This window comes from Podarcis tiliguerta (assembly GCF_965153285.1).
Source record: "Podarcis tiliguerta genome assembly, chromosome: 1".
NCBI classification, from domain to species: domain Eukaryota; kingdom Metazoa; phylum Chordata; class Lepidosauria; order Squamata; family Lacertidae; genus Podarcis; species Podarcis tiliguerta.
The window spans coordinates 63,751,450-63,769,176 of NC_139534.1; the positions used below are offsets into that span (position 1 = coordinate 63,751,450).

The following is a 17,727-nucleotide window of genomic DNA, read 5'->3' on the forward strand; positions in this document are numbered from 1 at the left end:
TAGCCTTAGCCCTATCTGGTAAAAAAGAAATAAATAAAAGGAATCGGGGATCATTTATCCGTGAGAGATGGCGTCGCCATTTCTGGCCGCAGCTCTAATACCTGAGTTCTCCATGTCCCGCGCTCTTTTTCTTTATGCTGTCCTTGGTTGTGAGAAGCTCTATGAGCAGCTGACGGAAATAACAGAATAAAGCATTGCAATTCTGGATTAATAAACAGTTGAAACAGGAGATGGGCGCAGCAGGCTCTTCTTTACACACATCCCACCCAGAACGTGGAGAGCAAGAGGCAAACCTGGCAGGCTAGCTATGGGGCGGGGAGGGGGAGCATGAACAAGGGGCCTGTCCATTCCTTTGCCAGTATTGATGCCTGTAATGTGTAGGGTAGCTGCAGGGGCGGGGAGGTGGGAGCAGCCTGCGAAGTGATGGTGCCCCCCCTCTTCCAGGGGAGTATTTTACCCAGGGCTCCCTCAAACCTAACAGCACCCAGGTTGGGCAGGTGGAGAGAGGGAGGAAGCAGGGCTCGTGATACTGTCAGGGTGTGGTCCTGATTGAATCAGGCAACAGGATTGACAGCCTCCAAAGGAGTTCTATAGCCCAGGGCACGTTGGAAGTAAGACACCCTCTTTTCCGTACCAATGGAGGGAGATGGCCAGACGAAATGCGAGAACAACATTAAAGCGCTCTGGCAGTACTCAGAGGGCCATTTGTGCAAACTGCTCTCCAGTTCCTGCCCTTCACTCCATGCACAAATATCAACGAATATCAGAGTTAGATGGTCCCCCACCTAACTCCCAGACTATTTCAAGAGAGGTGGGGCAAGCGGTCCAGATTTTATCTATTCTGGTTCAGCTCACTTGGTTGTAAATAGCAGTGGTGGCACGGGGGGGGGGGGAATCGGGCATGGGGGAGAGTGGAGGACAGAAGAGGCAGAGTATATTTCTAGGTGGGTGAGTTATGTCCCAATTGTTAAGATCTCCGAAAGGAAAATATGAGTTTTGTTTGCTTGCTTAGAGCCCCCGGAGTAGCTTACGTACAATCAAAACAAGCCAGTCCCTACCCACAGGCTTACAATCTAAAAAAACCTGACTGTTTTGATTCTTACACCATACCTATATTTATTGACCTTTGTATTCTAGGTTGTAAATTGCCTCATGGTCTTGTGATGAGCAGTATATTAACTTAATGAGTAAGATTAAGAATAGCAGCATGACAGGGCTTTCCCATCTCTCCTCCCCCTGCACATGCCCCCACCCCAACTGGGGTGTGTGTGTGTGTGTGTTGAGAGAACCCCCAGAACAGTGTGCAGGGAGGTGGTTCCATCAGATGAGCATCAACGGAACAATTGCCTTAGAACAATATTGAATTCCAGCCATAATTACTAACGTAGAACATTCACTGGCCCCCCTCCATAAGGTTCAAGACAAGGTGCAGAAAAATGTTCCCAGTCTAACAGGTTCATGGCAGGCTCACAGTCTTTATTTGAAAGGCAAATATTATTATTATTTATTATTTATAAATATTATATTATTTGAAAGGATCTTTTTGGGATCCTGCCCACTGCAGACCTTGGAGAAGCCTCTGAAGAGGCAGGGTGGGACCCTAGGGAGAACCCCAGCAGTCCTGGCAGTCTCAAGGTGGTCCTAAAGTGCCTCAACATGGTTGTCTCACCTGGATCCCTTCATAGGGCATCTGACCACCCCCAAGCCACACCCAGATTATCCACCTTTGCTTCCTGAGCCTCAGGGAGGAGAGGGGCAGTAAACCCCGGGGGAATCCCTGAGTGAGCAAGATCAACCTGTTTGATTGTCCAGAATGTTTTATCCTTAGCAGCTTCCTTGAAAGGAAGGAGATGATGCAACCGTAAGTGACCAAGAACAGGAGTAAAGAGAGACTGGCAGTGAGAACACTGCTTTCTCAGTCTTCTCTGCAGCCTTGTTGAGCCAACAGCTCCCTAACTCAGCTCCAGATCCCCCACTTTGTGCTGCTTATGGACACCTATCTTCTCTTTGCAGCCACCACCTAAGGCAGGAAAGTGCAGAATTTCAAAAGGGCAAAACAAGCTTCATGGGACAATTTCTTAGTATAAGAAGGTTTTATTATTTGAAAGCAATGTAACTGAAAAACTTAACTGGCTATTAAGTAACAAGGTAAAGTTGTTCTGTACAGTTATAGAAGCCTGCAGACAGAGGTTTAACGGGCTATTTCAAGCAACATTAGCTATTCCACACTTTGCAATTCCTGTCCCTGAGCTGGTGTCCTATCTATAGTGTTGACATAGGTACTTCTTTACAGAGGAAAAGCTTCAATTGGAAGGAGTTCTCTATTTTGAATGGCCGTCTGATCGAAGTCCAGTTTATAAAGATATATAACACAAAAAAGGAAGAATAGGGGCATTGAAGTTGCCCATCTATATTTTACATCTAGAAAACAGACTGAACAAATGCACAGGTCAATCTTCCTTGCTATTGTGGGACGGATCCTTTTTTAAAATTGAAATGGTAGCAACTGTTTCTGAATCTATACATGTAAATTAGCTTATGCAAATCTGTGTCTCCTTATTTGGTGATAAACACTGCCAAAAAAGAGAAAATGTAAGTGGCCACTCTACCTACCTGTCCATTCTCACCATTTTACTTCTTTTCCTCACCCACAAAGAAATTCCTCTGGGCCACTTTCTCTTAAAAGTCCCACCCTCTTCTCCTAAGCCTTCCTTAGCCTCCTGCCTTCTCAGTCATCAGATGCTTGCTTCCTATGTCCTTGCATCTTATTAGACTATTTTGCCTGCCTTGCCTATCTCTAGTACCTAAGCACTTCGACTAACAGCATCCACAGGCTTTGCTGCCTGCCCTGCTTCTGTGGTAGGGGGCCAACTCAGTCAATTACAGACAGAGGCTTTGCCACATCCACTACAATTATTTTGCTGCATTAAAATATAGATTTGATTACTGGTGGAAGAATGTAAGGAGTTGCCTTTGCTCATAGCAAAAATAAAAAGTGGCTTGAGTTTGTGAAAAATAAAAACGTCATCTTTTAATTCATTTCAGCTGGTAACACCCCACAACAGTCAGCATATGGTACAAAAGATAACACATTCCACTTCTAAAGGAACAACTACAAGTCCCAAATGCTTCCAGGCAAAGTATCTGCAGTTGACTGGAGTTTGAAAGTATCCAAGATAATTCTCCATTTTAAGTGTAGATGTTATCAATTTCATTTGTTGTCACCACTTTTCTCAATATTTCTGTGCTTCTAGAAATGTCCTGGGTAAAAGAAAATAGAAAAAAATATCCAGTAAAGATAAGAACGCATTAATAACTGCCTATCATATTTCCTTATTCTTGGCCAATCAACTTTTCAAAACGAACACACACAACCCTTTGTATACTACATATGAAATGTAGCATCCATATTCTGTTCCAGGACAGCCATATCCAGTTCTTGCTATGGACTGCAACTTGCGAACCAGCTGGTCCTGCTTCACACTTTTGTAACTAATTAATTGATCAAAGCCAGGTAAGAATGAACACAAATATTCAACCGAGCACACAGTGGATCATTAAAGAATATAAGAAACAGTTCTGCAGGATTAGACCAAAGACCTACCTAATCCAATATTCTGTGCTCACAGTGGCCAACCAGATGCCTGTAGAAATCTTACAAGCACGACATAAGCTCAATAGCACTCTCCCTTCTTATATCTCCTGTAACCAGCAGGAATTTAAGTGTGCATAACTGTGCACTGGATTGTAGCAGTATTCCTCCAGTTAATTTTCCTTCCACTTTAGCGTTGTGGGAGGAAGCTTGTTCTGCTGTGTGTTCATCAGGGTGTGGACCGCTTGGTACCATATGGACGTCTTTCATTTCAGATTGACAGTTGCTAGCCTCATCCACTTAATGAGCCTAGTTTGAGGAACCAATAACTCAATATCATAGTGGAAATGCACTCAGATACTTTGGCAGTCATTTACATTAAACCAAAGCAAACTCAACTAAGCAAAGGAAGCACAGGGCAGAAACAATTAACTTTTTGTGTTGTTGTTTTTTAAAAGTTGCAGTTTCTGCAAGAGCTTCAGGATTCAAAAAACCCCAGCAATGTTTTGAGTTAAAGTTTACATTTAAGACTGGATTATCACAGATTTTCTCTACAGCTTGATGACAACTCTAGAAGTCATCCTGTGGGTAGAAAGGATGAGAAAAAACAACACATAACAGCACAGCCTAACTTGTGACATTAATTTCATTTCTTGCTCGCACTGAATGGTGATTGTACGGATTGTTTTATGTTGCAAGACATTTTGTGCAAGCCAAGCTGAGTGCCACTCATTTTGAAATAGTTGTTAGATCTTTGTTCCAAGGGCATTTCTACACCAGAGACACTAACTGGTTAACAGTCATTCCCTCTGTCCTGGGGAAGCCTGAAAACTGTAGTTCTGCAAGTGGGCTAGAAAACTCAAACAGAGAATTTGTAGTCTGCTTACCTAACTACAGTTCCCAGGATTCTTCAGAAGCAACAGCAGTTAAAACTGGTGTAAAAATAGACGTTTGTTGGCAGCTGTGGTTAACTCTAAATTATTCTGTTATGTGGCCTATGGAAGAAAGTCCAGTGACAAGCTTTTATCCTTTGAATTACGAAGTGCATGGATGTAGGTAGTTTTCAAACATGACCTAAATATGGATTTCCAACATAAACCCTTTGTTGTTGCCTAGGTTCAAACATGAAAGAAAGCCCAATTAAAGTAAAAAAAATAAATCTCAATGTAAACCAATTTATATCCCAACCAGGTGTGAATCAAAGCCAAAGATCAAACAAAGTCAAACAAGCAGCTAAGCAAATGTTTTAAGCACTCAACAAGGGAAACCCCTGACACACAGTAATCCCTAATCTGCATTCACAGCTCCTTTCCTAATGCCCAGAGGCAGAAAATTTCAGGACCATGGAAGTGACTCAAAAGCAATACAGTGTTGCTGGAAGGCTTCAGGGCTCGTACCCACAAATACAACAAAGTGGCCCTTCTGGGAATTGAATTCCAAGTGTCCTTATGCCTCTGAATACTAGTTTCTGGAGAGTGCTGATGAAGTTTGGTCCTGCTTAATGGCTTCCTGGAGGCACCTGATTGGCTACTGTGAGAACAGCTGGATTAGATGGGCTTTTGGTCTGATCCAGCTGGCCTCCTCTTAGGTCCCTTCACAGCAGCTGTTGTAGTGACCAGTCTGCAGACAGGCAAACTGAAATAAGGCCACATACAGGCTTAATAATTGAATCTTACCTTCACCAAACCCTTCAGGATTCTGGAAGATAGCAAGGGCTCGAAAGCTTCAATTGTTACCAAATCGAGTTTGATGATATCAGTGTAACACTGATAAAGCACTGCAGGGATCTGCCACACTTGACAGTAACTGAGAACTAGGCACAATTCAGGAGGCATGAGGGGAGAGAGGGAGAGGGAGAGAGGGAGAGAGGGAGAGGGAGAGGGAGGGAGAGAGAGAGAGAGAGAGAGACTAGTAACCTGTTTTTGCAGTGGTAATAAATCAGCAACATGCTCAGTTGATCAAAATGAATCATACATTAAAAAACAACAACACCTTATTGTTTTCTGCAAGCATATTGTAAGAAATCCACAACGAATCACACATGTTAACAACTTTTTTCCCCCTGGAAGCATGTCATGAGAAAAAAAAGGCCGGCCAACACTCTAGGTCAGAGTTCCATAGCCTTAACGCAATGTTCAAGGCACTGTCACAGAACCAGTGTTGTAAGGGACCACAGAGGTCATCAAGCCCAGCTTTCTGCTCCGTGCAGAATTTGCAATGCACAGTACAAATGCAGCATCCCTGTAGTCTATTAAGCAAATCATTTGTTCTGGCATACCTGCCTGGGTAGATGGTGTAAAGCTGTTGCTTTGCCAATAAAATGCATTTTATGAAGCCAGGCTGGTGCTGCTACTGCCACTTGCTGTAGCAGCAGAATATTTTACGATATTGAGGAGAACAATTCTACTGGTGCCCATCATCAGTCTGAATGGAATTCCAGCCAACTTCTTGTTATATGCTCCGCACTTCCCCCAACAGTGAAAAATTACGAGGGCAACACTAGCTGTAGTAAGCTCCCTTTGGAGGAGAAAATTCCAAATATTTCTGGCATTTTTGTAATATTTGTTCATTTTCTTTAAAAAAGAACCATAAAAAGTGGAGGCAAACAGCACACATTCCTGCCAGGTAGCAGATTAATTGCTCCACATTAGTGCATTCAACCTTCCAGCAAAAGTGCAATTCACTCTGACCTGTCGCTCTCCCTTGCCCCAAATAAATTGCTTTTGTTGATTCACAGCACACCCCTCTCCTCTGCTAGGGCTTGTGCTTGCACATGCACGGGTCACCTTCCATTTCTGGCTTTCCCATGCAAAAGACTGAAGGAAAATTATCCAGCTCTTTCCTAACTATTAGCTCCCACTGAGAGAACATCCACCAGTCATTCAAGACCAGATAAAATCAGCCTCAACATTATACTTATTTATTCCAGGACTATATACAAACCACCTTTAATCAATGGTTTGATAAAAACAACCAGCTTATAAAGTGCACCATTAATAGTATGAAGGTGTGTGTGTGTATGTATATATATATATATGTATGAGAAAATGGTAAAAATGTTTTTTAAATGCCTGGAAGTATCAAAAGGGGTTTTTGCTTGGTGCCCAAAAGACAGCAAAGTTGGTGCCAGGTGAATCTGTCCTTGAGGAGGACACTTCATAGCTGAGGTACCACTATAGACATTTATTCAAGGTTTTGCATTGTTAAATACCTGCAGCAGGGAGGTCCCGTGCAATATTTGGCTGTTCTAGTAGTGAACAACAGACTTTATCTTTGAACGTGCTTGTCTTTAATGCTTTCAGAAAAGGAGAAGGAAGTGTTAGAGTTGATTCTGTTGTTTTATATTCTGTAACAGAGCACGTTGAAAGAACAAGCACTTGCAAATCTGTCTTCTGCATGCATCCAAAAACCTAGGATGAAAATGTAAATCCCGATTTAAGTGCGACAAATTCCAGATGAATAGCGGTGCTGGAGCCAAGTCACACATACCAGCAGTATTACAGGAGCTTCCAGCACTATTGTGCTTCTTCCCCATGATATCAACCTTTAAGGCAAATGTGGGGAGCAGCAACTGCAACATGGCACTCATACCACTGCTGGTCAATCAACCTTTGGGCCACAGTCTTAAACTCCCTCCTCCCGGGTAAGCCTCATTGAAATCAAGGGGGCTTATTTCTGAGTAGATTTGTAAAGGATTGTTCTACTAGTGTCTGTAGCAGCATGAGTCCTGTGGCACCTGAGAGACTCAATGAATCTGCAGAAACTTTCTCTGCAATTTAATTGACTTCGTCGGTATATTCAGTCCCTGTAATTCACACATTCATATTCCTTCAGCCCATAACTGAATCCCAGATTGGAGAAATGCCACAGCACCATGATCTACACTATGTTGTACAGTCTAAGGGGCAATGCCAGCTTGAAGATGTCCTATGCAACATCATATATTCTTTTTCAAGGAACAGATGCCAATGCACCAAAGTCAAAGTGCCAAAAGGCCTCTGAGCAAATGTGCTGAAAAGGAGGTTATCAGCTTTTGTAGCCAATATCCTCCTCTGTTCAGAAGATGACGCGGAGGATTTCTGTTTGCAACAGGCTGGATTCAACACAGTTGCAGGTACCAAATCAAGCCAGTGTGGTGTAGCGGCAAGTGTCAGACTAGGACTTTGGAGACCAGGATTCAAATTCCCACTCAACCAACAAGTTCACTGTTGGGCCTGTCACTATCTCTTAGCCCAACCCCTCACAAGGTTGTTGAGGGGTTAAAATGAGGAAGGAAAGAACTATATATGTCACTTTGAGAGCCTTGAAGAAAGGGTGCAATATCACTAACAACAACAACGACTGGCAAAGCTGAATAACAATTCCAACCAATTTTCCTTTTAGGATGCTGCCCGGTAAACAATTATTCTTACTGTTTGGCCCTTGATACATTATGTCAATGTTTTACCCAGTAAAATAGACATACAATGACCAGTGAACAAATCAGCAGTACATTTATTTACAGTGCAATCCTATACAAGTTTACTCTGAAGTATGTCCTATGGAATTCAGTGAGACTTATTCCTAGATAAGTATGTATAAGACTGGAGCCCAGAATCTCAGATCCATTACTTCTCTTATCCACAGTATGTACTCACAAAACAAGGGGACTCTTTCACCCTTGCACTTTGTATCAGGGTTTGAAACTCCCATTGTTCTAGGTGCATTTTGCGACAGGGAATTTCATTAGCGCACGTGATTTCTGAGCTCTGGGCACAGTACTGCGCCTAAGATTTCAGATTAAAACTGGAAAGGAAGACCTTTTTCTGCCTCCCCATTTCCAGCTACTCTCTGAAGACTGCAGAAGAGACCTCCTAAGAATATTAGGGGGACGGACAGGGGAAGGACTAGACCATTTGAGAAATGAGCATAATATTTTAACTGCAGTTCATTCATTTTCAGCTTTGTATTCTTGTTATAAAAATGCACGCCTAGACATTCCCCTGTTGTGCCCATAACCTAGGATTACAGTGCCACTTAGCTCCTAGCTTTCATATATCAGTTTCTAACACTGCTTTGTATCCCGATTTCTTCCACTTCTTACCTTTTCAAGCCACTGAAACTGCTGGTCCTCTGCCACGTAACAACTGCACTGGCACAATAAAACCTGAAATGACAGAACAGTCATAAATGCTTCATGAATTTTAAACAGAACTATGTTAATATATATATAGCATGAAAAGTAATTATGATAACCGAAAGCTGTAATCTCACAGGCCCTTTCCAGGAGGCTCCACTAAAGACAGTGGAACTTGGGGAATAAACGTGCATAGGATTGTGCTGCACATCACACTTGATCTTGGCTAATCCTACAATGGACACACCCACAGACAACAATTGTTACTGTAAGGCTCTTTCTTCACTGACCAATAAGACAAAAGGAAGAGGCTGTAACTGAATGGTGGTGGAGCACATGGTTTGCATACAAATTGAGGCTGAGTCAGTTTGAAGGAGCTGCATGTGTTTGTAACAAGGAATACCATATTACAATCTCTCATTACTTACACAGTACTAAAGGCCACATCTAAAGTTATGCATACTATGTAGCTAATATGAAAGCACGTGACTGTTCAAAAGCACTTGCATGAAAGCAGACTGCTGGTGTTCTAATTCTTAAACACAAGGATAGGCAAGAAGATTCAATGCAAACACTAGTGCAGGGCTGGACAGTCTAGCTTTGCCGTCTCCAGCACCAAACCACATCAGTTAAATACCAAGATATCATCAGGTAACAAACTCAAGTCTGATTCCATAAGCTCTGGGAGGTATCCAATGAATGCATGATGTCAGTGCAATGATTTCCACTTGTGCCACGGGAGTCCCTAAATCTGCTCTGGAGGGTTGGGAGAACCGCTGGAACAGATTTAGAGGGCATGTGGGAGCAGAGAAGGTGGAAAGTACAGCTGCCGAAGACAAAATCCCTGAACTGACAGGGTGCTTAATGCTACGTTGGGGACAACTCTCTATCTTACTTACTGTGGGATCTGAAATCAACCGATAGAACAAACAGAAGGAATCTGTTGGAAGGACTTTGGTCGTATTTGATGTTCTGCACCACTCATTCCACAATTTGACAGATCCAACGACTTCCCAGCCTCCAGAACTCAAAACAAAGGAAGACAAGAATGCTGCAAGCAGAAATGAGATTTATTTCCTATAGCACTGTTATGTTCTGCACATTGTTCTTAACTATCATTGCTATGTGGAAGTGCAGTGATGCAACTCAGTTTATGTAGGCAGCTTCCCTGTAGATTATTTAGTGAATATACACAGAAATAGAAAGAAAATAAGATAAACAGTATTTTGGGTTTCCATAGAATTCAGCTGGAGGGAGGGGGTTAAGGTAAACATGGCTACTAAACTCAGTTACAAAATACCTAACAAATTATAAGGTTGCACACTATTTTCTACACATCAAAAACTGATAATTTGTCTAATCCCCCTTTAAACCCATCGGAGCTAGTAGTTATCACTACATCCTGTGGGAGCAAATTCCATAGTGTAAATATGTGCTGAGGGAAGTACTTAATTTTGTCTATCCTTAATCTTCCTACATTCAACTGCATGGAAGTTCTACTATTACAAAATATAATAGCAGATGCATAATCTTATACATCTCTATCATTCCCTGCTTAAAGATAAAGGTACCCCTGACCATTAGGTCCAGTTGTGGCCGACTCTGGGGTTGCAGCACTCATCTCGCTTTACTGGCCGAGGGAGCTGCCGTTTGTCTGCAGACAGATTCTGGGTCATGTGGCCAGCATGACTAAGCCGCTTCTAGCGAACCAGAGCAGCGCACAGAAACGCCATTTACCTTCTCGCCGGAGCGGTACCTATTTATCTACTTTCACTTGACTTGCTTTCGAACCGCTAGGTTGGCAGGAGCAGGGACCGAACCATGGGAGCTCACCCCGTCGCGGGGATTTGAACTGCCAACCTTCCGATCGGCAAGCCCTAGGCTCTGTGGTTTAGACCACAGCACCACCTGCGTCCCTCATGCCCTGCTTACAGGTTGTTAAACACTGAAATGAAGAACACATACAGATTGCCTACCTACTGCATTGTGCCCTACAGCCAATACGAACTTTGAGCAAGGAAACTGCTCGTTATTAGATGCAGTAGATGTTGAATTCCAGAGGATGTGAACTTCCCTGAATACAGAAACAAAATGAAAACAGAACAAGGTTAAACATACTCTGAGCAAGAAGATGGCACCATCCCAGCGAAGTGTTATTTGTACAATTGAGATAAATATAGATGTATCCGCTGGGTGTTCACAGTACTATCACTGATCAAGGGGCATGGGCTGCCATCCTAACCATGCCTATTCAGAAGTCCCACAGAATTCAGTGGGTTTCAAGTCTCAGGTAACAGGGGTTAGGATTACAAGCTTAGTTCTCCACTTATCCCTAGAGAGCAATTAGTAGGCCAATAGCCTATAAAAGGATTCTCAACCCATTTGTGCAAGGAAATCAAAAGGAGAGAAGATTAAAAACATTACAGGAAGTTCTGTGGGTTTTTGGGGGTGAGGGTGGTTGCTACACAATGCAGCCAAAGAGGATAGAGAGGAAGAAGGGCCTCTATAAACCTTTCTCCACATACTGTCCTATTCTACTGAAACTAACCCATTCCCCAGACTCTCTTTACTCCTGCAGGGTGAAAATTAAAATGAAGGAGCATCTGTATGGGAGCCTCTTTGTAAGGAGTAACCAAGCACAAATCTCCCCCAAAAACCCAAGCCTGTCATTTCTCCTACACTTCTGTTGGTCATCACTGTCTTAAGAGTAAGGTTACTAGACATCCCCATTTCCTGGGGACAGTCCCCAGATTTACAAATCAGTCCCCTGACAAAATCCATCTATTTAGCAGAAAGTTGAAGCGTGTCCCTGGATTCATTGAAAAAAATCTGGCAACCTTACTTCAGAGGGCAGGTGTGGGGGAACCTTTTTGTCAATCCAGATGTTGCTCAACTACAACTCCCTGGCTGTGTCTGATGAGAGCTACAGTTCAGCCACATCTGGAGGGCCAAAGGTTACCCACATCTGTCGCAACGGCTTCCAAAACAACAGGTTGGCGCAAGTAGATTCGTGTTACTCCTCCAAAAGGGGAAGGGCGATGGCAACAGGTGTTCACACCTATTGCACTGGGAACCACACAACACATTCTGAAGAGACATGGCATAGCCCACCCTCCCCTTGTAGAAACGACACACATCTGGGCCTGGCCAGTGCCTAGATGGCAGTCCATCCCCGGAACGCCACTAGACTAGAACGAAAGAAGGGATATAAACAAATGTACATATCAAGTTCAATTAACTGTAACGTCACTGACAACCATTCTAGGCTAGGTAACCACACGACCGCTTCAGCTGAGGTTTGGTTCCCGCCTCCGGCTGAAGGGTCGCGCCCACCTGCCTAAGGGAAAGCTGCAATGATTTCGCTGCGGCGGGAAGGCACTCTTCACATGCCCAGAAGTGCCCCCGTTGTTACGTCACGGGTTGCAAGGGACCAGAATGTTTTTAGGGTTTTTTTGTTTTTTGTCCCCCCCGCCTGCCCGCAGGAGCTGAGAGCCTCGACTCTGCCGGAGCGTTTCCCATCCCTCCTCGTGCCTGGTTTCCAAGCGCCTCCTCTGCCTCCCGCCCGCCCCGGACGCCACCTTTTCTTCTCCAGCTGCTGGCGAATCTCGCGATCTTCCGGCGTCTCCTCGCGCTCCAGGGCCGCCGCCTCCTCCTCGTCGTCGTCGTAGTCGTCGCCAGCGCGGGACGGAGGCGCCACCACCTCGCCGAAGAACGTGGCCATCATCTCCCCCCGGGCAGCTCAAGTAAGAGCGGCCGCCTCGCTCAGCCCGCCTGCCTGCCTGCCGAGACACGCGCCGGGAGCCCTTCCGGGTCACAGCGACCGGCAAGGAAGGAAGGGCGGGCGGCCCGGGCCGTGCGCTCGCTCGGGTCGCCTCCGTGTAAGAGCGCGCTTCTTTGGGGCGGAGGCCCTTGCCCCTCCCCCGCGAAGCCCCGCCTTACCCGGCAGCAGCAGCAGTGTAGGGTTTTTTTTTTTAATTAGGTTTTACAGTTTTATATTCAACATAAACAATAAAGAAAAATAAATTATTACAAATCTCCACCCCCCACCCTGTGACTTCCCTCAACCTCCTCTTCTGGTTCTTTAAATATTTGCTACTTCTGCTTACTTTGTTTTACCTTACTTTTAAAATCTTTTAACTCTTATATTCTTATCATCTTTATACCATATTTTTTCAAATTACATCCTACACTTGGTTATTTTCCGAATTATTGCTCCTTAACTTTTACACTTCTTAGTTGTGTTTACTCAAACCCTGCCAGTGAGTCCATTTCTTTACAACATTTCTGTAGCTACAACATAAACGGTTCCCAACCTTTTTTGAAGTCTCTATTGTCTTTATCTCTTAGTCTTCCCTTGCATATCCCATAGTTTTAGCTTGCCAGTCTTCTTTCGTTGGTATCTTGTCATCTTTCCATTTTCGGCTAATAAAATCCTAGCTGGATGCGGGTGGCGCTGTGGGTTAAACCACAGAGCCGACTTGCCGATCAGAAGGTCGGTGGTTCGAATCCCTGCGACGGGGTGAGCGGCCCCCCTGAACCAATAAAAATATATAGCAAACTGAGGTCCTGCCCCCCAAACAAAAATCCTGGCTACGCCCAGGAAAACAAAATTGTCCTTGTCCGGTGCTGAAATGATGACAAAGTTGGCACCAGGTTAGCCTTTCAGGGACAGCATCCAAGGGGGGAGGGGTGCTACTGCTCTGAGGTTTGTTGGAAAAGACTGTCCTTGGCTATAGGGATCCTAAGCCATAGAATAATAGAATTGTAGTGTAAGGAAGAAACACCTTTGTTTTGAATTCCACTGTCATTCCAATCATAGTACAGTACCTGGTTTTAGATTATAGCTACTGTATTTTTGCGTCTATAAGACGCCCCCTATTTTGGGGGACTCAGATTTAAGAAAATGGGGGGAGATGGCCCAGAGTATAAGATGCCCCCTAATTTTTGACATTATTTTTTAGGGGGAAAACCTAGTCTTATACACGGGAAAATATGGTATATTTATCTCCTTAATAAATAAACCCAACCTTTCCAACAGAATAGTGCTCAAGGCAGCAAATACATATATTTATCATTTAAAAGTGGCACCCCAGTAAGACAACACAGCAGTTGGCAATGTGGAATCCAAGTTGAAGTACAGCCCATAAGCAATCGCTTTAGGCCCTGACTCTTTGGATTAAAAAACTAGCTCAGTATCATCCTCTTACTCAACCCCCCTTTCCTACCCCATGGAAAACTTTGTGTGGGAGCTCGTCTTGAATCTGCACAGCCATGCTTGTGCAACAGCTACACATGCACAGAGGACCCAAGAGAGCATTCCTGCAACACATAAGCATCACCGTGACACAAAGCACTGTGTTTTGGGAATCAGGATGCCAGTTTGTCATGCATGTGTAAGATTTGTAGAACTACTCCCAAATAATAAGAGTATGGCCTGATGGCACATGAAGGCATCACCTTGTAAGTCTGGATCCAGTCACTGGCTAGGAGACCTTGATGATCAATATGTATACAATCTTGGCTTCCATACTGGGAAAAGTTGGGATATAATGTAAGGAAATGAAACTTAAAATGGCACATTAGATACCAGGAAGGGTTTAAATTGGGTGTATTCTGAATATTGTCATGTCTGCTGTCAGGTAGACCATTCTGAATCAGTGAGGGCCACATTTTGCCCCCTCAGTTGAAGTTTCCCAACCCTGACTTATATAATACAAATCTGTAAACTACCACTAGATGTCCTAGCAGTGATTCAAAGTACTCCAGTGGAACAACGGGAAGAATTACTGTGTTCTGATACTTGCCACAACAACTGGAGTGCAGTCATTTTAGACAATTTCTAGGAGCTCACATTTGCTTTATATTATTTGACCCTTGCATTTTTATTTTGAGTTGATATACTTTAAAAACTTTACAAAGGCTTATTTTTATTTTTAAGAAAACAGGTTGAGGTCATCATGAAGAAGTAGGTCAAGGAAATGTTTCATCCCAAGTGTCATGTATTACTGCCCTATCCTCCCATAGGTTCAAGGCATCTGCTGTTCTTAAAGCCAATTGTTCAATGATGCCCTGTAGTTCTAAGTTAAGATCTAGTAAATGTTCTGATCTATAGTTCTGTTACATTTCAGTCTTTCAGCAACTTTCAGCTATCCTAAAAGTTGTTTGTGAACACGCTGCTTCCCCAGATTTCTGAATTGCTATGGATCAATAATAATTGCTTAGCTCCTCACTTAACTGGAGATTAAGGCAACATGTTCTCCATAATCGTAAGGGACCCTGAGTGCCATCTAGTCCAACTCCCTGCAATGTAATCATCTGTAGCCCAACGTGGGGCTCAAACCCAAGACCCTCATTTTAAGAGTCTCATGCTCTACTAACTGAGCTATAATGAGAGCTACGACACAGTAAAACACTGGGGAACCTGTGGCTCTCCAGATGTTGCTGAACTACAACTCCCATCATCCCTGACCATTGGCCATGCTGGCTGAGATTCATGGGAGTTTTGTGTCTAACAGCATCATCAGATTCTATACACTTGCAATAGGTTTTCAGAAAATATATTCACAAGGGACCTGACTCACATAGACATCCAGCTATTCCCACTGATTCCCCAACACTATGAAGACGTATTGGGGAGTAAGGCCAACTGAATTTAATTGGACTTTTAAACAGACATGGTTAGGATTGTGCCTCAGTATGCCAATAGTGTGTAAGAATAGCAGTAATTCATTGGAAGGCCAGATAATGACCAAACTTCCTGATACATGCCTCACTAAGCTAGAAAAGAAAAGAAAAGAATGCATTATCTGACACCTCGTTAGTTAAACCATCTCTCTGCCAGAAACATTAACATGAAACAACCAGATTGTCACTCAAAGCCAATTGCTTTTCAAATGTATATGGAACAGAGAAACAGCCACTTACAAAAATTGCTGGTAAATTTCCCAAATAAAAATAAACTGTAATTAAATTTTAGTGCATAATGTGACGCCACCATCTCTTAACGGAGATCATATGCATTATATCCTACAGTATACACCTAATAATAATAATAATAATAATAAAAATAAATTTTATTTATACCCCGCCCTCCCCAGCCAAAGCCGGGCTCAGGGCGGCTAACAACAATAAAAACAATCCAACATTCTAAAAACTTTTCACCATAAAATCAATCAGAAACAAATTGATGGCAACCAGCAAGCAAGACCCTGTGCAGATTGCCAGAGGAGGGGGTCAGGCTGCGCCCTGACCAAAGGCCTGGTGGAACAGCTCTGTCTTACAGGCCCTGCGGAAAGATGTCAAGTCCCGCAGGGCCCTAGTCTCTTGTGACAGAGCGTTCCACCAGATTGGTGCCACAGCCGAGAAAGCTCTGGCTCTAGTTGAGGCCAGCCTAACCTCTCTGAGGCCTGGGACCTTCAGGATGTTTTTATTTGCAGACCGTAGGTTTCTCTGTGGGGCATACCAGGAGAGGCGGTCCCGCAGGTACGAGGGTCCTAGGCCGTATAGGGCTTTAAAGGTTAAAACCAGCACCTTAAACCTGATCCTGTACTCCACCGGGAGCCAGTGCAGCTGATATAGTACTGGATGAATGTGATCTCGCAGTGACGACCCCATAAGGAGTCTCGCTGCGGCATTCTGCACCCGTTGGAGTTTCTGGGTCAGTCTCAAGGGCAGCCCCACGTAGAGCGAGTTACAATAATCCAGTCTGGAGGTGACCGTCGCGTGGATCACAGTGGCTAGGTCGGAGCGAGAGAGATAAGGAGCCAACTGCTTAGCTTGGCGGAGATGAAAAAAAGCCGCCTTTGTTATAGCTGTAATCTGCGCCTCCATAGAGAGGGAGGTATCGAAGATTACACCCAAACTCTTAACGGACGATGCTGGCACTAGTTGCACCCCCGCAAGAGATGGGAGTTGCCCCCTCAATCCCATATCGCCCCGTCCCAGCCAGAGGACCTCTGTCTTCGAAGGATTTAACTTCAACCGGCTCCCACGAAACCATCCAGCCACAGCTTCCAGGCATCTGGTCAGTGTGTCTGGGGCCGAGTCAGGATGGCCATCCATCAACAGATAGAGTTGGGTGTCATCAGCATACTGATGGCAACCCAGCCCAAAACTCCGGACAAGCTGGGCGAGGGGGCGCATAAAGATGTTAAAAAGCATCGGAGAGAGAATCGCACCCTGAGGCACTCCACACACCAGGGAGTGGCGCGATGACAATTCCCCCCCAAGCGCCACCCTCTGTCCCCGACCAGAGAGAAACGAGCGCAGCCATTGAAGGACTGTGCCCTGGATCCCCACGTCGGCAAGGCGGTGGTCCAGGAGTTCGTGATCAACCATGTCGAAGGCTGCTGACAGGTCTAGAAGAATCAGCAGCCCCGACCCGCCTCGATCCAGCTGCCTGCGGAGATCATCTGTTAGGGCGACCAGAGCCGTCTCGGTCCCATGACCAGCGCGGAAGCCGGACTGGAATGGATCGAGAGCCGATGTTTCATCCAGAAACCTACCAAGCTGTTCAGCAACCGCTCTCTCAATCACCTTACCCAGGAATGGAAGATTCGAAACCGGGCGGTAATTGGATAGATCTAAAGGATCTAATGATGTTTTCTTTAAGAGCGGACGCACCACTGCCTCCTTCAGTTCCCCTGGGAATATCCCAGCGCCAAGGGACAAATTGATGATATCACCCAGGGGGGCCCGCACCTCGTCTGGACACGCTCTAATCAGCCAAGACGGGCACGGGTCAAGAGGACAGGTGGTGGGCTTTCCAGCTCGGAGGAGTCTGTCCACATCGGCTGGGGATATCTGGTCAAAGTGGTCCAATACTGGACCCGAGGACAGTCGAGGGGCCTCCAGTTCCCTTATTGTGTCCAAATTGGCAGGGAGGTCATGGCGGAGCAACAGGACCTTCTCCGCAAAAAAGCTCGCAAATGCCTCACAGCTGTGTGTCGAATTGTTATTTAAATTTGGCTGTCCTTCAAGGGACGTTAAGGACCTAATTATACTAAATAATTGCGCCGGG

General features: G+C 44.6%; 1 protein-coding gene across 1 annotated transcript; it reads right to left on the reverse strand.

The window, feature by feature from the left end:
• Positions 1-2,074: 2,074 nt before the first annotated feature.
• PSMG1 (proteasome assembly chaperone 1) lies at positions 2,075-12,617 on the reverse strand. Its single transcript, XM_083425951.1, has 7 exons — positions 12,287-12,617; positions 10,685-10,782; positions 9,608-9,759; positions 8,676-8,738; positions 6,804-7,002; positions 5,269-5,405; positions 2,075-3,261 (listed from the first exon to the last, which is right to left on the reverse strand). Exons 1-7 carry the CDS (start codon positions 12,430-12,432, stop codon positions 3,190-3,192), a joined length of 867 nt encoding a protein of 288 aa, XP_083282077.1. The 5' UTR covers positions 12,433-12,617; the 3' UTR covers positions 2,075-3,189.
• Between the last annotated feature and the right edge of the window lie 5,110 nt (positions 12,618-17,727).

Coding starts and splice junctions, on each gene's coding strand:
- PSMG1 (XM_083425951.1), bottom strand. CDS start 12,432: ATGATGGCCACGTTCTTCGGCGAGGTGGTGGCGCCTCCGTCCCGCGCT. Junction 9,760..10,684: donor TGTAGGGCACAATGCAGTAG/GTAGGCAATCTG, acceptor TTCTGCTTGCAG/CATTCTTGTCTTCCTTTGTT. Junction 7,003..8,675: donor AGTTTCAGTGGCTTGAAAAG/GTAAGAAGTGGA, acceptor TTTTCATCCTAG/GTTTTTGGATGCATGCAGAA.